The 27832-nt window shown below is 38.2% G+C and overlaps 1 protein-coding gene across 2 annotated transcripts in view; it reads left to right on the top strand.

Annotated features, from left to right (window-relative positions):
- CEMIP2 (cell migration inducing hyaluronidase 2) overlaps nucleotides 1-27832 on the top strand; it is a 49808-nt gene that overhangs the window by 12896 nt on the left and 9080 nt on the right. For both annotated transcript variants that reach the window (XM_071448729.1, XM_071448730.1), the window contains exons 3-16: nucleotides 4313-4453; nucleotides 4732-5293; nucleotides 8408-8577; nucleotides 9839-10027; nucleotides 12634-12803; nucleotides 15296-15505; nucleotides 15911-16116; nucleotides 16680-16749; nucleotides 19421-19549; nucleotides 21117-21205; nucleotides 23068-23199; nucleotides 23686-23721; nucleotides 24430-24585; nucleotides 27207-27384. In XM_071448729.1, coding sequence (XP_071304830.1) covers nucleotides 4313-4453; nucleotides 4732-5293; nucleotides 8408-8577; nucleotides 9839-10027; nucleotides 12634-12803; nucleotides 15296-15505; nucleotides 15911-16116; nucleotides 16680-16749; nucleotides 19421-19549; nucleotides 21117-21205; nucleotides 23068-23199; nucleotides 23686-23721; nucleotides 24430-24585; nucleotides 27207-27384 — 2438 coding nt within the window. The remainder of the gene's footprint in view (nucleotides 1-4312; nucleotides 4454-4731; nucleotides 5294-8407; nucleotides 8578-9838; nucleotides 10028-12633; nucleotides 12804-15295; nucleotides 15506-15910; nucleotides 16117-16679; nucleotides 16750-19420; nucleotides 19550-21116; nucleotides 21206-23067; nucleotides 23200-23685; nucleotides 23722-24429; nucleotides 24586-27206; nucleotides 27385-27832) is intronic.

The following is a 27832-nucleotide window of genomic DNA, read 5'->3' on the forward strand; positions in this document are numbered from 1 at the left end:
TAACTCAATAATTTAGCGTCAGGATTATTGTTGAAAGATAATAGGACACTCACTGTGATTTTAAGATCAGAGGAGGCAGAGACTGGGGGCAAAGATCAGCTCCTTTTTTGTTATCACTATTGTTTTTATTACATATGGTTTAATTTACCTACATGAAACAGAAAGGCATAGCAGTAAATAAAGATTAATGGTGAGGGGAGAAAGAGGCATGAATGTTTTATAAGCATAGTTATTTGTATCTGCAGAAGCTGTCTCATCTGTTCATGAATTGTAGACAAAACTAAATCCTGTCTGTTTCAGCAGTAACTAAGGAAGATAGTAAAAAAGTGTTAAGGTCAAATTATTTAAAAGTCTTTGAGAACCTATGCTAATAGTATGTGTTTGTTTTGTTTATATACAAATTGGGCAGGGACCTCTTTTATATATTAGCCCTGATTTTTTGTTTTCAGCTCATCTTAGAAAACTGGGCAACTCTTTTGGAATTTGGAGAATCTCTGAAATGTGTCAGTTGTTTTAAGGCATCAACAGGTCATGTGACCACAAAGTGTACATCCCTCTAGTCAATTACTCCTAGAAGATGGTACGAGGTGTAGTTGCTAAATATTGGTAGTACGGTTTGGAGTGTGGGTTGTTTTGGTGACTTTGTTTGGAAGTCAGAAGCTTTTTAGAAGCTAAACAAGATTTTGAATTGAAACTGTTGGCTACTGTAATAACAGACTTCTCAGTGGCTTTTGACATAGTAATCAAAAAGATGCTATTTCCAAAGTCAGTGCAACATAGGCTGAACAAATCAGATAACCAACTGAAGGTTTCAGATGACAGTACAAAATAAATGCACATATCCAACTGAAATGCTCTTTGTGGTGGCTTGCTGAGATATCTCCTTGGGTGAAGTTGCTGAACTTTCCTAATAAATTACAAAGGAAAATAGCAAAACCTTAGGGACTAGTAAGTGGAGGATCATTCCTCTGTTATGATACATACTGCTGGTAATGGGTACATATGCATTAAGTACTTTGGTTGCAGATTCCAGAGGAGACTGGAGGGTGACTTACCAGTTAACACTCTGAAGTATTTTGGAGTGCAGCCAGGCTCTTCTCGGTGTTGTTGTGCAGTAAGACAAGAGTTAATAAGAAGCTCCACCTTAATATGAGGAAGAATTTTACTGTGTGAGTGACCTTAAGCTGGAGCAGATTGCCCAGAGAGGCTGTGGAGTATCACTGGAGCTACTCCACAACTGTCTGAACACAATTCCGTGCAATGTGCTCTGGGATGACTCTGCTTAAGCAGGGAGGCTGGACCAGATGACCCACTGTGCTCCCTTCCAATCCTATTTATTCTGTGATACTGTGAAACCCTGACACAAGAGAAACTCCTACAGGGACTAAGGAAAGCCTGGCTGATGTTTTAATCTTGCAGTATGGATGTTGCAGAAACTCCCCAAAAGTTCCCCAGCAGTTTGAAATGTTAATGTGCATAAACATAATAGCTCTGACCCAAGCACGTGTGGTACTACAGTGATCAACACCTGTTCCACTTAGGTGTGCTTTTCTTCGGGACTAGTTGGAAATCCATATTGTCAGAACTTTTAATGGCTGTTTAAAAGGCAGTGGAAGGAATGTGGCACTTGGTAGTAAATGCATGTAAATTCTAAACCTCTACCGTACTTTCCCCGAAGGGAAGATGCTGCTTGTCAGCATTTCTGTTCTTGCTTATCAGCTGGATTCTGTTTCCGCCATGCTTCTGTATTCCTGACTCATCTAAGGAGTCCTGAACACTGGAGATCAATGGAAATGCAATTTCCTTCCCCATTTCCCCAGGCCTCTGATGCAAGGTTAAGCTGGGGAGACAGGGAAAAGTTCTTCACTCTTCCAGCTCTCAGCTGGACCTTGCCTAGAGTAAACAGGATCCTCAGAAAATGTAGCTGAAATGTAGCTGCCAAAGTCTTACAAACTTCTGCTGAGCATAATATAACACTGATAAGTTTTTCCCAGAGGCCTTAAGAGTTCTAGGCATGGTGTCTAAACAAGTAGAAAGTAACTATTTAGTTGTATCTTGAGAACTGTTCCCTGCTTATCTTTTTCTCCTGTCAAATTTCTCTCCATGAAAGGTTCTAGCATTGGACTTTTTTTTTGGTCAGGATGCTTTCTTGTGGGGGGGATGGTGTACTTTTCCTCCACTACTTGCAGAAATTCTACTTTGCCCCTCAGCTCCAATAGAAGCTACTAAACCTGAAGGAATGCTGACCCATTTTTACAGAAATGTTTGAAGCAGAGGCTTGACTTGAAAAATTTTCAACATGGGTGCCTAAATTTGGCAAGATCATCACTACCTAACAGTTTCTGGTCTGTACTTCTGTTTTTATTTAACTTTAAAGGCAGTAACTGTTATCTGTAAAATCTACTTCATAATTTTGGAGATAACATATGGTGAAGTTCTAAATATTTGATGTTTTCATGTGGCCCACCACAACTGCTAAGGGAGAATTTCAAAATACTTTTGCTAAACCTCTGATCTTCTTGCCAAAAAGTTGGCCCACTGTGCCCCTAAAGCATGTTTACTTTACAAGAGTGCCTGGTTCTGATTCTGATAGCTTTCTTGCTGGATTGTAATGTACAATAGATTTTAAAATATTTTCTTTTTTTTTATTCACTGTTTTATACGTCTTCTTTCTGATTCAAAAGGAAAATATATGTTCACTAGATCTTTTCTTCTGTGAATCACACTAAGCAGAAGTCATCAGGTTGCTGACTCATGGTTTCCTCACGGCTGCCCTTTGCTACCGGCCAGGAAATAAGTGTTTCTTCACAGTGCTTGTGTGTGTGGTGTCTGGGGAAAAGGGATTAGGGACTCTGCATGAGTCAGGCAGTAGACTTGCCTTTATCTAGTGAATGCTCAGCAGTCTTGCTGAGTGCAGCTCTCCTGGCTTTTCAGTTTTTCTTCATGTTGAATTACATTTTCTAAAAGCTGTCTTCATAGGTTCCTCCCAAAAGATTTTATTTTGTTTTTATTATCATAATACTACTTGTCTGCCTTCTGCCCTTTCTGCAGTTTGCTAATTTTTCCCCACTGGTAGTCAAATCTTGGTTTATGTGGCTTTCCTGAGTTGGGAGGGATTTGAAATGCGGACAGTTAATACCAAAGGAAAAACATTTCTGTTTGCAAAACTAAGGCTGGCTTGTATTAAACTTGTGGATAGGTTTTGGTTTCTTTAGTTATTGCAAGAACGGACTATTTCTGATAGCTTTTTGCTTCTGAAGTAGTACTTCAGAAGTGTGGGTGTATTTCTTCAGAAGACAGGATGTGAAAAGGCTATTTTGGCTGTTAACCTCAGTTGGCCTGCTAACATCTTTATTTTGGCAACTTTTTGGTTGTCTTTTGCACAGGAAAAATATCTTTAAATTTTTTAATTTTCATTTTTAATTTTGATAAGATAAGCCAAGGAATCTGCTTTCCAGTTTTTATAGTGTGTCTATGCTTCCACATTACTCAGATGCTTAATTTGTTAAAGAGGTGCGTGGTATAAATACTACATTGCTGTAACTTTGTCTGAAATCATACAAGGCTGTCACTTCTTGCTGTTGTCTCTTCTTCCCTGGCCTTGTAGCTCAGTTTATAGCCTGTATGGTGTCATGGCTTTCAGCAAGGATTGCGTGTCTTTGCTCTTGTTTGTAGCCTGATATTTAAGCTGACTTCCTAAGGGGTACAAATGTTTATGTTAGATCCAAATGTCTCATGTCCCGGGGAACTGCTCTAGCTAGGTTTATACTAAATATCTTAGGTTTTATACTAAATATCTTCTGGGAGTCTTGTCCCTCCTGCAAACTTCCACTGAGAGAATGATTTGAATGCTTAAAAGTAAGAAGGGATCAGCCTTTCTCATAGGGTTGAGACCTTGAGGGGGTGGGATATTTAGATGCTCTATAACCATGTTAGCCTAGTTAGCTGGCCTAAGGCTTTCAGTGCTCAGTGATTGCTCTCTGTCTGACTGAATTCTGCTTATCTCTTCTTATCTATAACAGGTGACCTAGCAAATAAGAGAAAAATCACATGGGGTTCCAAAGTATCTATGGTCAATGTTTGGTCAATACTAGTTTAATTCAGTAGAGAATGCTTTCTTACCCTGATACTTTGGCTGTTTTTCAGGTGTCTTTTTGGCTAATCAAATGCAATGACTGCTGTGTCAAAACCACAAAAGGATGTGGGAGTCCTTTGTGGGTGACTGACCCTTTCTTACTTCTGTTCATCCTAATGCTGCCTTGATTGGTGTGATGATGTTTGTTTTTTAAAATGTTTTCACATTGTATTGCAGAGAATTGTCCTGATCAGAATCCTCGCCTTAAAAACTGGAGCCCTGGAAAAGATCCTGAAAAACAAGTTATTATCAAAAAAGGGGATTTGTTTCGTCTGAACTCAGATGCTACAGTACACTCTATAGTTATACAGGATGGAGGTATGAAAAAGCAAGATGAACACCTTGCTTCAGTGTCCTGCATATTTTTTACTTCTGTGATTGCACAAAAAATAAACCAGCAAATGCTTAGAAAGATGAATCATAATTGGTAGTAGTTACTTTCTCACGTATTCTTAAATACATGTAAGAGCATAACAGCTTAATTCATGGGTGTGAAAATAAATCTGTAATTTTTCTCTTGTTCTTTCTGCAAAATGTGGTTATTTGAGTCTCTCTGAATTTTGCTTTGATGTACAGAAATATTTTTTTTCCTTTAGGTTTACTTGTTTTTGGTGATGATAAAGAAGGTTCTAAAAATATTACCTTGAGAACTCGATTTATCCTGATAAAGGATGGTGGAATGCTTCATGTTGGAGCAGAGAAATGCCGCTATAAATCCAAAGCAACTATTATTTTGTATGGGAAGTCAAACGAAGGTGCTGATGTGCCAGAATTTGGCAAAAAATTTATTGGTGTGGGCCCTGAAGGAACGCTGGAGTTGCACGGGCACCAGAAGTTATCATGGACTCTTCTGTCAAAGACTATATATTTCTCAGGGCTGGCCTATGGTCATTACACATTTAAAAAGAATTTTTCCCGAGGACTAAATGTTAGAGTGATTGATCAGGATACAGCAGAGGTTTTGGAAGTGCTGAAGTTTGATACTCATGAATTTGCAGAGGAAAGCTTAAAGCTCCAGAACTTACTGAAAAATGGGCATCCTGGTCGCATTATTGCTATTGCTGTAGGAGATTCAGCTGCTAAAAATCTTTTGGAGGAAACCAGAGTGACTATTCAAAATCTTCTGGGAAGTAGGTTTGTCAGAGGATTAAGTTACAGGTAAGTAATTTATTTTCCCCTTTGTGTTGATTAAAGATGACATGCAGATTCTGCTGTGGGGGATTTGTTAAACTTTGACAGTTTATCATAAAGTTTTCAGAGAGTTCTTGTGTTGTACATAGAGCTGCAGTAATAGTATTCAGTTAGCAGTACAGTGCAGAGACTGGTGTCTGTGTGACATACTTTTTTACTTACTCAAAATTACTTGCTTTCACTGTTCTTTATAGAAATTAAACTAAGACATAGACAGGTAACACTTGCTAGGTGAAGCTTTTAATTGTATGACATTGGAAGAGCAATGAGTGCAACTAAAGGATCTCTAAGGTTCCTTCCAACCCAAAATGTTATTTCTAAGGGATACTAATCCCAGGTATCAACATCTTATTCATACTCCTGCACTGTTGAAATAAAAGTATGTTACCTCTCCATAGAGCTCTCACAGGAGCTGACCTGTCAAATTATTTTATGATTGAAATGCAGTTACAAGGTGTTTCTGTCTTTTGACCATTCCTTTCAATTGGCCAGGATTTGGATGGTGAGACAGTAGAAAAAGTATAACAGGAGTTATTAAAGCAAGAAACTTACATTGCTCCTCATTGCTCTTCATTTTGTTGTTGCAAATGGCTTTTTGCAGTGCATGTTCTGAATTTGGCTTTGTGCCACAGAGGGTTGTCCACTCTGCTCTGGGCAGCACAAAGCAATGTGCCCTCATGGCCATGAAGGTCCTGGCTAGTATCAGCAATAGTGTGGCCAGCAGGACCATGGCAGTGCTGTACTGGGCACTGGTGAAGCCACCCCTTGAGTCCTGTGTCCAGTTCTGGGCCCCTTACTACAATACTGATGTGCTGGAGTGTGTCCAGAGAAGGGCAATGGAGCTGGGGAAGAGTCTAGAGTGTAGTAAGTCATATGAAGGGCTGCTGAGGGAGCTGAGAATGTTTAGCCTGAACTAAAGGAGGTTCAGAGGGTCCTTATTGCTCTCTACAAGCCTGGTGGGGGTCAGCATCTTTTTCTAGGCAACCAGTGACAGAACAAGAGGATGTAACCTTAAACTACATCAGGAGAGTTTTACAGTTTAACATAGGAGAAATTTCTTAAGGGAAAGGGTTATTAAGCATTGGAACAGACTGTCCAGGGAGATGGTGGAGTCATCATCCCTGGAGGTGTTCAGGAAATGACTGGATGTGGTACTTGGTACCATGGTCTAGTTGACAAGGTGGCCATTGGTCAAAGGCTAGACTTGATGATCTTAGAGGTATTGTCCAGCCAGAATCTGTGATTCTGAGTTAACAATATAAGTGCAAAGTATACCCAGTTTGTTGTTGTTCTATTGGGATGGTGTTGTATAATCTCTTTGTATTGTCCAGTGTTTTCCAGGAAATTGGTCATTTGGTTTTTCCGTTCTATTCTTATCCCTTGCTATCCCCTGACATCTGGATTCCAGTTAGTTTCCTCCCTGTGCTTTGGCAGAGGCGTGTCAGTCAGGATGGCATGTTCTGACCTCAGTTCCCATCAGGATTACATTTGTGTCCCTGGCTGTGTAAGCACAGGGGTGTGGAATGGAATGCTCTTGCCTCTGAAGCAGTTTAGCCAAAAGTGCCAGGACCTGAATGCTCTATAGTAGAATACCAGTTCCTGAAAGCAGCAAAGCCTGTGTGGCTTCACATTGCTCAGGCTGTGGTGCAGCCAGCCCAGCATGTCCTGAGAGGTGTATGTTTCTGGGATTTGTCTCTGCCCATGACCTCCACACAGTTTGTCTGAAATGAGGAACTGCATCATGTAACTGGGAAAAAGCTGCCTTTTTTGCCTCCCTGTGGAACTGATCCTTGTCTGCTTTCCTTAGTTGATAAAAGCTCTGTAAACACATAAAACTGTTCTGCAGTGGAAGATAGGCAAGAAGCTGTCCCTGATGGGTTGCTCAGGAAAAGCAGGTCATTTTCTTAAACCTCTCATGGTAGTGAAAAAGATATCAGCATCGGGGTGAATACTCCATTACAACCCTCTCCCCTTCTACTTCTTCCACCAACACATAGAATGCAAAACATGCATCAAAAAAACTTTATTTTAAATGTTGGTATATGAAATGTTCAGCTTGTTTGCTGCTGCTACTAAAAAGCTAGCCCAGTAGGTACTTCTGTAAACATGTATGTTTATGTATTTCTGTGAATGTGTTAATGCTAAAGTATTGTTTGGCTTTTTGATCCCAATCAACACAAACATCAAGAAGGGTTAAAATCAAGGCAACTGGATTGAAGGTGGGTTTAATATCTGCCTTTGAATTAATCATTAGCAACAGACTGCAGTCTAGCTGTTTTCACTTGGGGTGAATGATTCAACTTTAATGATTTAAAATTGTCTGGCTTTTTTATGATGATCTCTACTGCTTCTTTGCACACATGGTTATGGCATTACAGAGCAGTAAAGGACAGCAAAATAAACTTGTTTTTTTTGAACTTGGTGGCAGCTATCTGTGGTGCATGGTTTGCTTTCAATTTCCAAACACTCACACATGAGTACTATATTGTATGAAAGTTGTGTAACAGCATGCATTTCCTTTTCTGGTTCTGAGCACCCTGAAAGATTCAAAAGCTGTTGCCTGTCTGGCATGGGGGTGAGCACCAGTGGCTGTGGTGGTGCTGGCTGTGTCCATCCCTCCTGGCCTGAGGAACCTGTGGTCCTCTGGAGTCCTGACTGCTCCTTTGGGGTGTTGCTGGCAAATGGCAGGAACATTGGCACGGACTCCTGCTCTTCCTGGGCCCTGCTAAATTGTTTGGGAGTAGGATCCTGTGTGACTTTTGTCACACATCTCTAGCAATTTGCTTTGGAAAAATGTGTATCTCGTTGAATGTTTTACTAGAAATGTCTATGAAAGCCCTCTCCAGTAAGAGTTCTTGTCTTCCAATTTGTGTGTAGGACTCCCAGTTATTTTAAACTTTTTTTTTTCACTGCTGTTACATCTGCCCATTTCCTTCTACATTTTGAAGTTGCATTTTAAAATTAATTTGGAAGAGCAAGCAAAAGGGTTTTTTATGATCTCTATACTCCTTGCCTTTCCTGGTTTTGTAAAGAATTTTGAAAGGGCCATTATATTTAAACATTTACTTTTGATTTTCACAGGCAAGCCTGGGCTTTAGTTGGTGTCATAGGTGGTGGAAATTCTTCCTGTAATGAATCAGTGAGAAACTATGAAAACCACAGCACTGGTGGGAAAGCTCTTGCTCAGAAAGAGTTTTTCACAGTGGATGGTCAGAAGTTCGTTGTGAGAGCTTACAGCGAATGGAATGATGGTAGGAAAGTGTTTTGTGAAATTCTACATTTGTGGGAAAAAGAAAAAATACTTCATATGCTGTTTTTTCACTAAAACTTCTGGTTGTAATTTAAATTTTTGAATGCTCCTATAAGTTGTTTTCTCTTGCTATGGATGAGATAGGAGGACACAGTTCTTCAGTACTACCTATTTCTTACTCTGTTTGTATACAATGTGTGAGCAGCATAATATCGAGTCTTAAATTCAAGTATATTTAAATGAAGATAGGAGTCTAATAAGTTTTGACACTTTTAAAATTTATTTTCATAATCTGGCAGATCATGTAGATTTTCAGCTTCTGAGATGTTGATTATGGTACAAAAAAAAAAGAAAAACACAATCCAAACTTTAGAAGCCAAAAGAAAGTTTTTATTCTTGTTATGATTTTTGGTTGCTCTTAGAGTGCTGAACTTTAGGCAGCTGTTCAGGTACAAAGTTGAATCTGTGGTATAAAAAGCTAGAAGACCTACCACTTGCTTGCTTTTATCCTTTTTTTTTTTTAATTTAAGATATCTTAGATCTGTGTTTTTATGGGTAATAATCCCTTTCTGTTTTTAGAATTGCTAAATGCTATTGTGTTTCCTCAAAATTTTTTTATGGTAGTTATAAATTTATTTGTTAGGCAGTTGAGCTATTTGGTACTACTCCTTTACTGTTCTTGATAGCCCCATGAAAATGTAAAGACTTACATTAAAAAAAAAAAATCTACCAAAATACGTCTTTTACTTACTGGCGCTGTAGCGTTAGATTCAAGAGTTAGCAAAAGTGGCTGAACTTTTGCAAATTCATCATGAGCCAGTGAAAGTGTATGTGTATGCTACTTAGTCTGCCAAACTCTTCTATTAGTTGTGCTTAGAAAAGAAAGTCCTCTACTTTGTTTTCCATGTCCTTGATTACATTTGTACAGTTTAAAGCAGCAAAAAAATGTCACTTGAAAAAAGCAGAGGTAGCTGGACCTACAAATTATTGCCATACGATACTAGGGTTTTTTGAAGAAAAAAAAAAATCAGGTTTATTCCAGTCACCATTAGTTTCTGTGTTTTCCCTTTGCTTTGTTTGAGATCCAATAAGTAAGCAGGCTGTAAAGACATCTCACACTGGCATGTTTGAGGGAAGAGCTGTACTTTGAGGGCTTTGGGGCCTGCAAAATCTCTTATATATTTTGTTAGTATCTTCTTGGGAATTGTTTCATATAAAGGTGAGTATAATCTTTGTTTCCTTTTCTTTTATTTTTTAATTAGGTGTCCCAATATCAGGCTTCCAGGTGGAAGCGGTGGGTGGAGTAATACTGAACCTTCTGGATGATGTTAGTAGTTGGGAGCCTGGAGACAGGATTGTGGTTGCGAGCACAGACTATTCAATGTATCAGACAGAGGAATTCACCCTCCTTCCCTGCACAGAGTGCACCAAGCATCAGGTTAAAGTCAAAGGTATGAGAGCAGTCACCACCTGAAGATCAGTGTGAAGTATGTGTTTGCTGCTGGACAGGCCCTTGCAGTGTCAGCAGTAAAGAGCAGCCTTTTCTCAAATCGCTGTATGGCTTTGTTACCACATACACGGATGTGTAATTCTCCTTGTTGTGAAATGACTGTATGTCAGGTCTGCCTCACAGCTCACCATGCTAACTTTTCTTTCACATTTCTTCCCAGGCCCATTGAATACCTTTTTTTTTTTTTTTTTCCAGTGGGGTTAGGCTTGTTTTCCTTCCTTGGCTCCTTTCTGTCTTTTCACATGCTTGAATAGCTGTTGTGGTCATTCTTGTTTCTCTTGCCTTTAGTGTCACTCTTGTCTTTTGAACTGGTATCATTATAATTTTTTTCTGTTGTTACTAAAAAAGTAGAAATGAAAACAGGAAGGAAAAAATTGCAGTCTTTGAACCCATAGCTTTTTTTTTTTTCCTCCTTTCCCTCAGTCTCCTTTTTACCACCTCCCCAACAAAATGGTTATAAAATAAGTGGCTCTTCCAAGATTCTGCTCTCACAGGATATCCCTGAGTAGTTGCAATCTGTTTTTCTTTTGGGTGTGATGCACAAGTAAATGGTCATGCATGTTGTTGACCATTTCCTTTTTATTATCTGAGTCATTCTGCTTGACATCACAAGAGCCTCCCCTGGGACTGGCTTGCCAGCTATGCTGGCGTCTCTGTTTTCCTTCTGCTGCTCCACACCTGCTCCATGGTACCACCCTCCCCCTTCGTGTCCTCCAGCTTCTGGTCTGGAGCTTCCCTTCTCACTCCTGGTGGGCTGCAGCATCAGTCCTTAGCACAAACTAACAAGTGTTGTTCTGCAGTGTTAATTTGCAGCAGCTCATGGGTGCTCTTTTCAGTCTGGTTTTGTCCCATTAATTTCTGCACAGTGCAACTTCCTCTTCTTCAAAGTGCTCTTCATCATACTGGGAAGTTCTCTGTCAACACCCTCAGATTTCCCTGTACACCTCTGCCTTAAGGGATTGCCAGTCTGGCTGTCCTGGTGGTGGTGAAATTTGCTTCTCTCACATTTGTTAGCACGGGTCATGTATGTTGTACTGCATTGAGGAATCTCAAGTGTGAGGAAAGTATATCCACGTTTATGTGATTGCACCATCAGAGAATACCAGAATGCCTAACTTAGTGCTATTGAACATGATATTTCCTGGGCTTTGTTCTTATGTGTCATGTGGTGTGTTTTATTGGGCACAGTGTTTTAAAGAGCAAACTTAGCTGAAATGTTGCAGTATGAAGTTTAAGAACTTTCTTGTCACCACTGAGTAGTGTGTGTGTAGACTCTATTTCATCTTGGAAATCATGTGCTGTGAAAAAGCAGCTGCTTTTAAAGGTTAAAAAAATCACATTTTCACAAGATACAGAGTAAAACACAAAATCTTGGTGTTTTTTTTTTTTGAAAGTAAATCCAAACTAAAAAGATATTAAAGGCGTTGAACTTAAAGTCAACTTTCCCAGTTGGGGTTCTTTGCCACCATCAGTGTAGTTTTCTTTGTCATAGTAATGTATACAGTTTTAAAAAATCCACATGGCACCCTACATATTTGTTCCACAAAGAATGAATTTTCTCTGTAATGGTAAACTTGACATGCTGATGAACACATAATCCTTTGAAATTATTTCTTGCGTTGTTTTACTAGGTTTTTTGCTGGTTTTACCTTTCTGTAGTAGGAAAACCAAAAGGTTGTAGGAGCCCTGGTTGCTCTTTCTGCACTTGATTTCTTGAGTTTCTAGTCAAATCTAGGGAAAAACAATAGACAAGACTTTAGGGAGAGGAGTGCAGTCCCATTTAAGATGTCTCTTGTCTTTTTAAATCCTCAGAAGCAGATATAGTGTTGGTGTCTCTCTTAGTTCTGTTTCATGTTGTGGTAGTTTTTTTTTAAGGAGGGATAGTGATAATATGTATTCAGGGTATCAATAAATGCATAAATGCATTTTTAAGGTTTACAGAACCAGATAATTTTCTTACTTTCAATGAGAAATTGATTGGGTTTTTGAAGACAGGTATAAAATCAGACTGTAATCTTTTCCCTAATTTCCTTTTTCTTAGGTAGCTGTTCTGAAGATACATAAAGAAGAAATTTAGTTAGGAAAGCAAGTCCTTTTTTCTTTTAGGAGGAGATCAATACAGCATTTTCAAACAGTGTTTTGGCTTCACTTTCAGTTCCTACTTTGTCTTTGAAACAGATTATAAGCAGCTAGCGTATTTTTTTCTTTTTAAGCAAGTCTGCATCTGTGTTTGACTAAAAGTTTGATACATTGGATTAATAAACTCTTCTTTGTTTTTTTCCCATTCTGTTCACAAACTATTGGATCAAAACTATAAGATGCTTGTAAATAAAATGTTGATATTTTTTGAGGATTGATTTCTTAATAAAATGAAAAACACATCTACCATAAGAAAAGTTAAGAGAGACCAGCATGTTAAGGAAGGGGAATGCATAGGTTTTGTTGCTGCGGTTATCTTTTTTATTTGTGTAAGTTGATTCTGGTTTTAATCAGTGGTGCCTTTTTTTGGGTTTTTTTCCTCCTGCTTTGGAATTTGTTGTTGGACAGAAAATCCTCAGTTTCCTCATGTTGGAGAAGTAATTGATGGAGTGGACATGAGAGCAGAAGTTGGAGTTCTTACAAGAAACATCGTAATAAAGGGGGAGGCAGAAAATACCTGCTATCTTGAAAAGGAGTGTCAGTTCTTCAGTTACGATACATTTGGTGGACACATCAAGGTTTGAAAAATGTTTTAAATTAACTTTCTGTCATGTAAAGACATATTAAGAACAAAAAGATTAATGTTTAACTTCAAGGGATTAAAAAACTTAAAGAACATCAATTCATTCAGTTGCTTTTTGTGGAAAATTCTTCATTCTTAGCTTTACCCAGATTAGATTTAACTCCTCAAGACTGAATCTGCAAAATTAAAGGAAGGGAAGTAATGCTCAAACTGTTATAGAAACATCCAGCAGGTACTGTAACATTGTATGTCAGGGATTGAACAAGTGACATCCATGCATGTGCATCCTATAACATTACAGAATAAAACTTGACCTCCCTGGCATTTCTCTTCGTTCCTTTCACTGCCTTTGTACCTCCCCAGGTGACGAGCATTGAATCCTAATTCAGATTTCCCATCTGAACCTGAGCACTAGAGAGGCATGGAAGGAGAAGAAACTGACTTTTACTATGGGGTTTTATATTTAGTATCTTAAAAGTCTGAAAGTACTAAGACTCTATAAAGGAAACTGCTTCAGATTTCTTGTATTATGAATAAACAAACCTGAGAGAAAGGAGAGTTCTAGAAACTAATATTTAAACTGGTGTTCAATTACATTTTTAGATTAAAGATTTGAGCAGCAGTGCTTCAGTGATGCTAGAGAAGTTTGAGGCCTCAAATTTTAATTGCAAATATATTTGTGTTCATTATGTGGTCAACACAGTTTAAATCTCTTTCTAATGTATTTGGATACAGATTTTAATTTCATAGTGGTGGTCATAATAGTGGGAAAGAAAATAAGCCCCATTCTTACTATGTGGCAGCTTTTGTTTTGTGGAAGAAGTTAGGTGGACTCCAGATGTCAAGGGTTCAAGATAATCTAATGAAAGAAGATAATGGCAAGCTGTGAATCTTGTTAAGTGTGACCAAAGTGTAAATAAGCAGACATTCAGTTGTCTGGAAGGTAGAAAAGAAAGCAAACATTTTGACTCATCAAAGTTAAATTGTTCCCAGGAGACTGAGTAGCGAGTGTCTGCTGCCAAATCTAGACTTCAGCACTGAAAGTATTTTTGGCTTATGCTAATCTTATATGCTCAAGTAGAGGGATCCTAGATGTTAAGAAATGTAATAGCTTTTGAACACACTGAATTTCTTACTGGTCACTAGTTTGGTAGCCTAAAGGGGGCTTAGTAGCAGTGAGGAGAGGCAATGATTTGCAGTTTTGGTGCTTCTCAGTAGTTAAGAGCTAGAGATTAAGGAAGCCTAAAAGGTCAGGTTTTGACCCTATATGTTAGGTACATATATCCCTCTATATGTTAGGCATGCAAACCTAAGGGTTCAATTAGAGGAGGAGGAAAAAACCGTACTGTCTTCCCTATGAAAATGGATATTTTTGATAAATACTCAGTACAGCTAAATTAATGAAATGAAGTTACAAAAAAGAAAGTAGGGTTTGTTTTTGTTTGGTTTCTGGGTTTTTTTGTTTGGTTTTAAGTCAGGTTAGGTCCTTGCAGTTTAGCTGTTGCATTTGGTTTATGCTTTCATAGCAGGTTAGGTGGAAGAAAATATTTTCCTGCATTACAGCTACAACCCCATTATGACTTTACTTTGTACATAGTAACATTACTGTGAAGTTGTATGATTGTGAGGATTATTTAATATATTCCTTAGTAAAGACATTTCTCTGGAGTGCAGTGTCCAGTTTTGGCTTCTCATTGCAATGAAAACATAGATGCACTGGTCTGAGTCCTGGAAAGGTGGTGTGGCAGTGTGAGATGATGAGTGATGGGGAGTTGAGAGGAGAGATCTTCTTGCTGTCTTCAGGTACTGGTGAGGGTTCAGTGTGGCTACAGCAATTCTTGGAGGTGCACAGCAAGAGGACAAGAGGCAATGGGACCAGGCTTAAAGAAGGCAAATAATGCTCACATACTGGGAAAATGAAAGGGTGGAACCAATTGGTATCATGAGCATCTCTGTGACTGGAGGTATTCTCTGAGCACTGTCTTAGGAAGCTGACCCAGCTTCATAAGCTGGGTCAGCTTCAAACAAGCTTTCAGCTGGGCTAGGTATCTCAACAGGTTCCTTTGAAGCTGCATAATTCTGTGGATTTTATTCAGCTAAGGCTGTCCCAGATGGACTGTGCTGGGGCACCTTCTTTACTGACACACCCAGATATGGGTGACTTCTGTTTGGTTGGACAGTACATAGGAGAATATTTAATCTGACACCTGGTAAAGACCAAACAGCAATTTGGCAATATGTCTGTTGAAAATTCCTCTGTTGTAGCCTCATGGAGATTTAAATTTTGAAATCATATATGAAGAATACAGTTTTGTAAGGCTTCTTGTAGAGCAACACAGTAATGTTTGTTATAACTTGTATGAAGTTGCTACAGGCTAACATAATAAATCTATCTTCTGTACATCTGGGGTAGATGATGTATTAACTTAAAATTTCCATTGATTAAAAAGCAAATTGGTTTTTCCCTCCGGACTTAATTTTTTTTAGATTTTGAAGAATTTTACATCTGTTCACCTTTCCTATGTGGAATTGAAGCAAATGGGCCAGCAGCAGATTGGAAGTTATCCTGTTCACTTTCACCTTTGTGGGGATGTGGATGAAAAAGGAGGATATACTTTTAAAACTTATCTGGAAGGTCTTTCCATTCATCACTGTTTTTCTAGATGTGTGAATGTTCATGCAACTAATGGCTTGCTGGTAGGTGCACAGAGTGTAAAACCTATTAGGTTGGAATAAATATTATAAAGAGCATTTAGATGTCAAAATAATCCCATCCCTTATGCAAATCCAATGCTCAGAAATGGTTTTCTTATTTCAGTGGAGAAATAAATTACTACAAATAGTAATTTAACCATTCTCATCATTCTGGTTTTTTGAGATTCTTACAGCAGCTAACTGTAAAACAGCTGCAAGGCAGCTAAACTCTCCAGACAGCGCTGTGTTTGTAAGGGATGAATAAAACTATGTGCTTGAATCATCTGAGCTGCTGATACTGACACTTTACTCTGCATCTGTGCCAAGATAGTAAAACTAGATGGTATTTGTCAAATAAATCTCAGTAAATGCTGTTACTACTGACATAATGAACTTGTATTTCTACAGATAAAGGACACCATTGGCTATGACACACTAGGTCACTGTTTCTTCATGGAAGATGGCATTGAGCAGAGGAATACGTTGTTCCACAACCTTGGGCTAGTCACAAAACCAGGCACTCTTCTACCTACAGACAGAAACAGCAGCATGTGTATTGGGATTAGGGATAAGGTATATGGAAGTTATGTCCCAGTGCCAGCCACAGACTGCATGTGAGTATGTAATGATGAAAAAGTAAAACCCAGCCAGCTGTAGCAGTTAAAGTGCTGATGATCTTTTGACAAAGTACAGGTGGAAACATTCTAATCTATAATTTAACGAATGTAGCTCATATAGTACTGCTGTTTAAAAAATAGCAATAAAAATAACACTTAGACTTCTATTAAAGAAAAAAATATTTTATGGGAATACTGTTGTTTCTTGTGATACTTGGGACCTTAGAAGTCTGTTGAGCATCTTGACTACTGCGTAAATGTATGCATATTCTGAAGTTGTCACCACTATTTTTTCTGAATGCTACTTGTTTCTTGTGAAAGCTTCTTAAAACAGTTTTTCATTGCATGGGATACCTGTACAACATTAAAATACAATACTGTGCACTGAACTGAAAAAAGGTATTTTTGACTTCTAGATGTGGAAGGTTTTGTGATTTGTATTTTGAATGTGAAGTAGTTACTTCATCGATTTACTTTTTTCTGATGATGTTTAAAAGGGAAGATAATTCTGTTGGAGATAGAGGTTTTCTTTATTAACTAGTTTCTAAATAATATTTCAGGGCCGTTTCAACATTCTGGATTTCTCACCCCAACAATCATCTTATAAATAATGCAGCAGCAGGCTCACAGGTAAGGCATATGGGTGTAATTCATGACAAACTACTTATGTCACTGGCATTTGTAAAATCTGTAAAATTTACACTGCCAGATATACATATATTTTCCTTATATATATATATATACATATATATATATATATGCATCTTTTTATGTTTGGCAGTATATTGCCATTGAAAGTGCAGGGTATGTCTAGGTGTGCATTTAAATGACACCAAAAATCTTTGTTGTGGCTGCAACAGAGGAGATCTTGTCTTCTGTATTTAATAGACCTGACAGTAGTGTCAATATAGAAATGTAGTAGTGTCTGTGTAAAAATCCTTTTATTTTCACAGAACTGGTGCATTTCATATTAAGTCTTCTGTATTTTCTGTAGGTTGTCGTGAGTTTAGTGACAGCTCTGCAAGATCTGTAGTGACTGGAATGAAAAATTGCTACAAAAAGTTGTTCATTGTGTGAGAAACAGCTAAAATGCTTCTTTTCTGTCAGTGGTTAGGCAGTTGTTTTCAGCCAGGGACTGCTGATAGGCTTTTGCTTGTTCTGAACCTTATATTAGTGCAAATAATCTTCTCATAGCTGCCTGTGATATAAAGATCTGTACATACTGTGGAGGAGGGAGCTGGAGTCTGTTCTATATTGTATAAGAGGCTGAGAAATATAAGGTTTCTAATTGGATTTTTCTGAAGAGATCAATGGGAATGGAAAACGGGAAAGGTTGTTGATTGTTGTTGCAAAGGCTCTGGTGTGGGAAGAATATGAGCCTGTGTGTTCTTAGCCACAGATAACATTTATCTATAAATGATAACATTTATATAAGTAAATGATTCATTTATTAGCAGGTAACTGTTATTAGTAAATAGAATAGGATTCAAAATACTTACCTGAATTGAAATATCTGGAGTAATAAAAAGTCAGAAACTTTTGTTCTGTTTTTTTGTGTGGTCTAATTCTTGTTGCTTTTATTGCAGTGGGTTTGCCTCTGTTTGGTTTTTTGACTGTCTGTCACTAGGAGGGATCTGGACTCACCTCCCAAATTAAACCAGTTCTTTTTTGTCCAACACAATGTCTTTCTATTTTGCCTGCTTTGTGTAATATACCTAGTTTAGGCTTTTCAGGCTGAGTTAAACAGCTTTTATTTGCTTCTCTATCTGGTGCTTAAGTCCTGTAAAGTCTTTCTCTGCCTGTGTAGCTCATCCCAGTAGATATTACTTGCTTTTGTTAGCAGGATGTGCCTGACTGGAGCACGCATTTGTGTCTTGCAAAGTTCAGCTACTCTGATGTACATCCCTTGCATGGATGTAAACACATTAGTATAAAGGGACCACAGCTTATTGTTTCAGAAATAGAATAATTCAACTGTGTTCATACAGACTCTCCACTATGGAAGTTTTTCTGGTATAAACTAGAGCAATTCACAGCCAAATAATTCCATTCCTCCCCAAGATCCTTAATTTTGCAGTAAACCTATTGAAAGGCTCTACAGGCAGTAGATGTTTTGGTGCGTATGAGAGAGAAGAGGAAAAAAACCCAACCTTTTTCATATTTCTGAATGCTTGCAGATGCTTAACAAGCTTTTAAGTTTATCTAAGTCTATTTTCAAGCATCAGGGGGTGTTTTGGGTAAAATTTGAGTCTGCCAAACACAGAGCTGTACTTAATTATATGTGAGGTAAGATTTTGTTAGTTTTTTTAATGGAACATCCATATTTACTTTGTAATGGTTAATCACCAGAAATGTCAGTGCGTCATCATTACACACTGGGATGGGAACATTACTGTAAAGTAGAATTTCCAGCACTCATTGGAAAATTATTATGTTCTTGGAGTGAAATGCATGAAATTTTTTAAGCCAGGGTGAATTGACTTTATCCATGATTCTTGAAAAGGTTGATGACTGTTTTTCATGAGATAGAGCACCCAAAGTCTCTTTAGCTACCATTTATTCTTTAATGTGCCTTGTGGGGTGATTCTTCTTTTTTTTTAAGGGCACACGGCCTATGGTCAGGCAAAAGTTGTGATGTCAGTAGATGTCTCCAATGCAGATGTTGTCATGATGCCACCTCTTGCAAACACAGATGTAGTTGAGAGGGAAGTTTTTTGGGTTTCATTAGCAGATAAATCCAGTTTCTTTAAGAGCAGAGATATTAAAGAAGTATAGAAAATGAACAGATACTAAAATTATTACTGCATGTCATTGGCACAGTGCCCCGAACTGGCCAGATTTCTTGATGTGCTTTTTTTTCTGTCTACTGAAAGCTCTTGAGGTGTTTTTTGGCTGTGCCATTTAAATTTTGATGGGAGCAGAGATGAACCAACCTTAACAGACTGAAAGAGTAAAGATAGGAGGAATGATTTTGAGTATCTTACTGTGAGTAGTAATATCTACTAGTAAAGGCAAATCAAGTGTGTGGGATGACATAACTGAAATGCAGAAGTTACATTAATTTGAACACTTTTCTACTTTGAAATATTAAAACATCTTAAATATGTGGTGTTGAATGGTTCACTAAGAAGCAAAACACTTTTTTAGTTGGTACAGTCCACTAGAATGTAGCCTTATTTGCAAAATCTCACATTTTCACTGGTTAAATTTTTGTTTTGAGTCTTTATTTTAAAATATGTATCACCACCAGTAATAGTATCAGAATCACTTATAAGTAATGTTATTCTCTCATTACTTGCAGGATGCTGGAATATGGTATTTATTCCACAGGGTTGCTACAGGAGATTCTCATAGTCTAGCCATCGAAACCAAATCAGAGCTTACACCCCTAGGAATCTTCTATAACAACAGGGTTCATTCTAATTTTAAGGTAATGTAGTATGTTATTAAAAAACAGGTGAAGTTTTTATCTCTCACTATTCTATATTACAATCTGTCTGTTTGCATTTTAAGCTGGGTAGTCTGTTGTTCTACAGTAGAGTTCAAACACAGCACAAAATCCAATGTATAATCACCATGGGTGTATTTTTAGTTGCATTTTGGATATTCAGTGCTTCAGAGCCTAGTAAGATACAAACGACTAAAATAAATTAATCCTTCTAATAAACTACTTTTTTCAGAAGTAGCATTTCAGGTGCTACTGTTTACAGCTTTGTTTCCTATCTGAAAAAAGCTGACCCTCAAAGAATCAAGTTTATTATAGCAGTGATTCATCTAATAGCTTGCTGGAGTTGCTACAGTTTATTTTTCTGAGTCTCAGGTGCTTGCACATGGTGACGCAATCTTGGCTAGAGATTAAGGTTTAATATTGCCTTCAGGAACTCACTTATTTGCAACAGTTTTCTTATGAAGTTCTCAGCCTCCAGTCATTGAGGAGTGTTCTGTTAGTATGACTTTTAAACCTTTTCCACATCTCAGCTAAAGTTTCACTTCAGCTGAAATCCTTAAAGTATTTCATTTGGAATCTAGTTGCTGTGTGTATGTATAAATATAATGACATTTACAAAGCCACCTAACTCTAAATAATTACTTGTGTTTGTTTGCTGCATGAGATTCTCATAGTTTAACAATTGAAACCTCATAAAATCATATTGGATTTTTTTTTTTTTTGCCAAGTGAAACTGATTTTGCCTTACAGTTGTCTGGGATACTAAGAAATGCAGTGTTTGATATAAGTTGTGTTAATAATGTTTTTGGGAATGTAGGGCATTTTATTCAGATTGGAATTAGAACATACTGAATACAAAAGTGCATTGTGAAGAAAAGATTTTCACCTGTATAGCTATTGTCATCTTTCAACAAGGGTAGCAATTTGTGTGCTAAAGTTCCATGTTGAAGGAGAGCTCCACTAGCAGGTCTAAGAATCTGCTTGTGTATAAGACTCAGTTGTAATCCTGATTTGGATCAGAGGTGAAAGTAGTCAGTCACAGGTATTTGTAAGTAATTCAGGTAAAAGAGCACAAATGTTTCCTCACACTTTTATTTTCTCAAGTAATTTATTTGGTAAAGATAGTTTAGTTTTAAAGTGAAACACAAAGGATTTTTCACAGTGGGTTTTGGGGTTTCTTTTCTTTTCCATTTATGAGAATAATCTGAACTCACCACAGGATTGGCTTCCAGATTTTCCAGCATCTGATAATAAATGGAAAACCTCAAATAGATGTTGTGAAAGAAATCTGAAGTGAATTTTGATAACTTTGATCATTTTCCGTTGCCTTTTTTTTAAATCACAGATAATTCATATCATTTTAGCATTGACTGGTTTATTATTTTAATTAGCTTGTTTTTCATTAGACAATATGCCAATTTAAGCCAAATGGAAAGATCTAAGAGTTTCTAATATGTGTATAGAATGCAATGCCTAAATTTTTAAAGTTTCATTTCTACTCTATCTTAAATTTTGGATATTATGAATTTTCTTTTCTTGCTTATTTCAGGCTGGTTTGTTCATTGATAAGGGTGTTAAAACAACTAATGCTAGTGCTGATGATCCCAGAGAATATCTCTGTTTGGACAACAATGCAAGGTAAAGGATATTTTCTTTCACGTGGGTGAAAAATGGCAAAGTTTTGAGACTGCTCTTATATCCAATGGGGAAAAATTCTTTAAAAACAATAAAATAATTTATAAATTATAACCAAGCAGTAAGTTCATATATATTCTTTTCCTTCATTTATTAATCTGTTTTGGGAACAACAGGGATGGTATCTCTTAAAGGATTTGGGTTCCTTCTGAGCTTTTGCTCAGGATAGTTTCCCTCCTCTTAGAGGACACCATTTTAAACATGCTCCACTGCCATGCTTAAAATGTTTTCTGGAATTGCTGCTGATAGGAAAATATTCCTTTAAAATCTAATCTTCTGATTTATAACTGAGTTTTAACTAATTGTTAGAAAAAGGCCTCAGTAGTGCAGCTTTCCTACTGCTGAATGTTTCTGCTGTTCCTTCTAGACTTGGAAGTCATAGCTCGGTAGTACAGTTCTACTGAAGGCTCTTTGCAGAGGTGGTACAAACAACCACATTTTCTTCAGTTTACAAAGTGAGAGAAGGTAATGGAGAGACTAGGAAAGTTCCAGGTTATACTGTACCTGCTTAGTCTTGTCCTGAATTTCAAATAAAATAGCCTGGGATACTGGTTATATGAATATTGGATAACTGTATCTGTCAACATTTTATTGTGTTTACTGAGTATTAGCACGGAAAATATGGTTCATAGATTCTTTATTGTCAATTGACCTGTGTTTAAGACAAAGACAGTTAAGTGACTGCTACAAATGCAAAGAGGAATGTTCCAAATTTTGATGATACTCAATACTTCATAATTTGGAAATGAACCTGCTAGTTCCCTGTTTTGACAGAAAATCCATATAACCCTTGCGTTTTACCTCAGTTGTAACAGATAATTGAGAGGAACTTGAGAGGGGCAAGATGCCCTCTGAGATCCTGTAGTGTGTTGAGGATGCAAGAAACTCAGTGCATGAAATGGGGTTGTGTTTCACAGCAGAAAGAAAAGGAATAAGACACTGCATAACTATGTGAGGTCCCTAATCATTGTACATGGAACCAGACTGGAGAGATTTAAATGTTATTTGAGAGGACTGAGTCTATCAATACCTAGCATTTGCTTATCTTCTCATTTCTCCCTTGGATGGGGAGGGGGCAGATCCAAATCTCAACAAAAGAGTATCAGGTGATTGGGATAACAGACATAGGTATCTTTACCCACACAAAATGCCTGTTTGCAGTTTTTTAAAATGTATTACTTTTTGTCTGGGGTCCTGGGGGTAATCAAGTGAAAATGTCACAAGTTCTTAATCAGACTGTTTCTTCCTACTATTTAAACTAGTTTCCAGTCATAATTTACTGTACAAGACCATCTTGGTAGCAATGCAACGGAAAAAAAACTCAGACATGCCCAAAGAAGCAGCACTGCTGTGTGTCAGAAAAGCTTGAAACATTTGAAGGATCAGTTAGACAAATGTCCAGACTGTTTTTGCATAACTAATGTCAGCCCTGTGTGTCCTTCCAAGGAGTTTATAATTCCCTTCATCAAACTTTCACATTAATGCTTCACTACAAGTGGAGAGGGCAGAAAGAAAAGGGGGATAAAGGAAGGCTAAAGGCAGCTAAAGAAAGTTAGAGAGACTGAGCCTGTTAGAATTACTGGAAAAGAGATGTTTCACTTTCCGGCTTCATGGTACTCCAGACAATTTTCTAGTACTTTTGAGGACCAGAGATATACCTGCTTTTAGCTTCTTTCATCCCAAACATTAAGCAGAGTGAAATTTGCCCATCAGATGATTGTTTATCTTTCAAGTTCACTCAGCACAGCATATATGGCACATGTAAAATAAAAAGTTTTCTTGTACTAAGTGTTTATCTCTTCCAGGTTTCGACCTCATCAAGACGCGGACCCTGAAAAGCCCAGAGTTGCTGCCCTGATTGACAGATTAATCTCTTTCAAAAACAATGATCATGGAGCCTGGGTCAGGGGAGGGGATATCCTCATTCAGAACTCTGGGTAGGTATTTGGAAGCAAATAGCTGCATGCTGTTTTCTCTGAGGCTATGTTTATGAAAGTGCATTACAACAGAGTTATAGGAGAGGATTGATGGTTAATTTCAGGTACTTCTCAGTATGACCAGCTCTCATACCATCCCACAACTTCAAATATGCAAGTTTTTATGTGATTAGATGAGAACCTGCTTTAAACAGCAAAAAAAACCAGCTGTAGTAAAAAGAAGCCTGAGAGTTGGAAGAGACAGAAAATTCAGACTGGGATTTCTGTTGTCTTCCTGAAGCTCTCAAGTCCTGTTTAAAATATGTAGAAAATTATTTTACTGCTTTTTAACAAGAATGCTTTTAGAAAAGTTAACTGTGTGGTGGTTATATGTTTCATTAATAGAAAAATTCAAGCTTTTTTCAGTGCATAGCAGGATGTGCTCTTACATTAACCAATTGTAGGATAATTCAGAAAAAACAACTGATGTTTTGGACTTTCTTGTAGGTTTGCAGACAATGGAATAGGTTTGACATTTGCGAGGTGAGTACTTTTTTAATAATTTCTGTATTTCCTTGCATAGAAGCTTAGAAAATCTACATGTATGTATTAAAATCAATAGGTATGTTTTCATAAGGCTGCAGTTTTTGTTTGGGGCCTGGTTATATTTCCAGTCATGCAGATGATGTTATAGAAGCTGTAAACTGGCACAGCTGCCAAAGTTTCTGCTTTAGTTCAGCATGTGCTTGGCTTGCACCACAATTTGTTGCCCCTTTACCAGAAAGCTACATTTATCGAGGTATTCTTGGTAGTGTATGATTCCTTAGGCAGCATTTTTTTTCCTCCTGAACAGTTGAAAGTGTGTAATGGAAAAGAAAGGGGAGTGAGCATTTAGCGGGGTAGAGTCTCTTTCTAATGAAGAATATAAAGAAACTTAGGTAGTGAACTGAAATTACTGCTGTTGACATTATGACAAACTAGTTCTAGGACTGGAAAAGTGAGCTGTAAATAAAAAGATGCTCCTCTACAAAGAGAGTTATAAATTTTAATGTTTGGATCTGCTGAACATTTCAGTGAGTTAGCCTCTATTAATGTTAATGATTTAATCTCTTGTTTTGTGTATTGTCCATGAAGTCTATACTGCTTTGCTTGAGGAGGGCTGTTACAGAAGTAAAAAGTGTTGTTATGGCTTGGTATAATCATCTGCTGGAGAGTCTTGGCTAAAGTTTTGTCTTTGATGTGCTTTGATAGTGATGGGAGCTTCCCAAATGATGAAGGTGCCAGCCAGGAGGTATCAGAGTCGCTGTTCATAGGTGAGAGCAAGAATTATGGGTTTCAAGGTGGACAAAATAAATATGTGGGAACTGGAGGAATAGACAACAAGACACGCACTCTGCCTAGAAATCGGTAAGTATGTCAAGAATGAAGGAAGTAGAAATACAAGAAAAATTTGCTGTATCAGATGTAAAGATCCTTCTTGGTTGAGCTGTCAGAGATTAAAACTCCATTGAAAGTGATGCTCTCTTTTTCTTTTTAATGCTATGTGTGCGGCTGTGTCACTTTCACCTTTTTACTGAAGCAGGTTCATCTAATGCTTCCACAGGTTACTATTCTGTAGGAATTTAAGTTATCCTACTTAAATTGAATCTTAGACTTAAAAAGTATTTGAGTCTAGAAGAGCTTTCAGGTAAGAGAATTTCAAAGGTCAGTTTGGGACTAGAGACTACAGTTTGTCTGTGACAAATCACTGTCTGTGACCATGATCCTTCTCTTTTCTCTTTGACTTGCACTGGTGCTTGTTTAACATAATACCAAGCCCTACCCTTGCCACAGAATTAGAAAGAAGACTGTTTTGGTTTAAGCCCAGCTGGAAATTGAGCCCCATGTAGCCACTCCCCTTTTCCCAGCTCCTCAGGTGAGAATGACAAAAGACAGAGATCTCAAGCTGACACAAGAACAGTGTACTGGACACAATGAGATTAAGAATATTAACAATAATAGTGACAATATTAATAACAAAAGTATACAAAACAAAGGTGATTTATGTGCAAAAAAAAAGCAAAAATGCTCACCACTCAACCTGGTACTGGGTAGCTCTCAAGACGAAGAACAAGATGGCCAAGAGAGCATCTGCACTCCAGATGTTCTCCTGGTGGACAAATCCTCTGGCCAGGACTGGTGTTACCCCACTGCTTCCCCAGAAAAAGGAATGCTCTCCCTTCAGAAAATGAGAGACAGTCCCTTTCCCCCACTTCACAGCCATGATGTCAGATGGTATCAAGTAGCACAATGTATTGGCTGTGCCCACATGGCTCCAGGTTCTGTCCCCACATATCCTTGGCCAAGTAGGACAAAGGGTGAAGTGGGCCTCAGCCACCCTAGTTTTTTTGCTGTTCAGCCATTTAAAGAGGGGAAGTTAATGTGGTGATATGAGGTATTCAGTCTTGTTGAGTGGAATCACCTAACAACTGAGGCTGGAAGGGGCCTCTGGAGATCATCTTGTCCAATTCCCCTGCTCAAGAACTGTCTCCTAGGCCTCAGGTTCCAGGACAACATTCAGGTGTCTTTACTATATTTCCAAGGGTGGATTCTTCATAAATTTCCAGGGCAACCTGTGCCAGTGATCAGTCACTCAGTGAAAGGTTTCTCCTGATGGTTAGCAGGGACATCTTATTTTCCATCTTGTGCACATTGCTTCTGGTCTTGTCACTGGGAATACCCTGGCTCCATCTTCTTTGCACCCTGCCTTTAGAAGATTGAGATTACTGCCTGAGGTTTTTCTGCTCCAGGCTGAGCATGTCTCCTGGTGTTTCTTCCCATGAGAGATGCTCCACAGACTTAATCATCTTTGTGACCCTTTGCTGCACTTTCCAGTATCTCCATACATGCCTTGTACTGGGGACAAGCACTCCATATTGTCGTTTCACCAGTCCTGAAAAAATGGGAAGCATCACTTCCTTCAGTGTGCTGATAACACTTCTCACAGTGCAGCCCTGGATACTTTTTGCCTCTTTGTGGCAAGGGCATATTGTTTGGCTTATGGTTAGTTTTGCTTCCTCTAGGACCCATAGGTCCTTTTCACTGGCACAAGGAGTTGTTGCTCCCAATGTACAAGACCTTGCATTTTCCCATGTTAAACTTCATGAGGTTCCCATCCGCCCATTTGTCCAGCCTGTCAGGGTCTGTCTGGGTGGTAGCACAACCCTCTGCTGCATCAGCTGCTTCCCTCTGTGTTGTGCCCTCTGCAAGCTTGGCCCATAGACTGCACTTGGCCTAATCATGCAGATGACTAATGAAAATAATGATCAAGACTGGACTCAGTATTGACCCGTGGGGTACATCACCCATTATTGGTCACCAGGTAGACTTTATGCCATCACTTTCTGGGCCCGGCCATTTGTCCTCTCATCCTGCCCATACTTCATGAGGATCATGACACAGAGTCAAAAGTCTTACTGCAGTTTTGGTAGACCCTCTGCTCTGCTCTCCCACTGCTCTACCAGGCCAATCATTTCATCACGGAAGTTTATCAGCTTCTCCTTGGTGAATTCATGCAGATTATTCCTGATGGCTTTCCAGTCCTCCAGGCACGTGGAAGTGGTTTCTAGGATTAGCTGCTCCATCATCTTCCTGGGGGTCAAGTTAAGCCTTACCAGCCTACCATTCTCTGTGTGCTCCTTTCTCAAGTTAGAAATGACATTCGCTTTCTTCCAGTCTGCAGTCACTTCCAGTTACCATGATCAATCAAAGAGCAGGAGGTATTATTTTTCTGCTGTATTTCTCATATTGAAAAAGGGGTACATTTGTGCATGGAGAGTGATAGCTCTGCTAACAGGAAAATTTAGGAATACAGGATTTTTTGGCTCATTAGAGAAGTGCAGAAACCATATTTCCTTTGCTAAATTCTATCTTGCGAGTTGTTCTGTAATTGTTACTTTATTGATTTCTGAGAAGAGATGTATTTGACAGATTCAAGTGTACCATGGATTTTGTTACAGGATGGTATAAATATTTGCTTGCATCAACAGGACATTTCCAATCAGAGGCTTTCAGATTTATGATGGACCTATTCACCTTACTAAGTGCACATTTAAAAACTTTGTGCCAACTCCAGACAGATTTACCAGTGCAGTTGGATTCTTGATGAAAAATCCATGGCAGATGACTCCAAAAAATAACATTTCTCTTGTGAAGTTTGGTCCAAATGTAAGTTTACTACAAGTTTTCCTGAAGTCTTGCAAATGGTTTTCTTTTCTTGTATTTAACATACACAAACAAGAGTTGTAGGTCATCCTTTCTATGCATACCTACTTTAGAGTTTATCTCCTGGCTGGAGGTCATGCCTCCTTTGTCTCCTGACCAAAAAATCCAATACCAACAGAGATGTAGGATACGTTACACTAAATGATTCATGGCTTGTGGTAAAGTTGAAAAGAAATTTTTATAAGATTTTTAAGGTTTGATGTATATCCTTAGTAATTTATTTTCTGCAGCAAATATTAACATTGTTCAGAAGCAAGAGCTGGCTTGAGCCTATTAGTAAAAACCAGCACGTCTGCTTTGCAGGATTCTGCTATCCTTGCTGTAAAGTTTTTAATCAGCTTTGTCAAATTCCTGTGTTTCTGCACATGTGCAAATGTAAGTCTGTGTTTCA

Source organism: Agelaius tricolor, unplaced genomic scaffold (genome assembly GCF_023055355.1).
Source record: "Agelaius tricolor isolate 1412-34295 unplaced genomic scaffold, bAgeTri1.0.p SCAF_27, whole genome shotgun sequence".
In the NCBI taxonomy this organism is placed as follows: Eukaryota; Metazoa; Chordata; class Aves; order Passeriformes; family Icteridae; genus Agelaius; species Agelaius tricolor.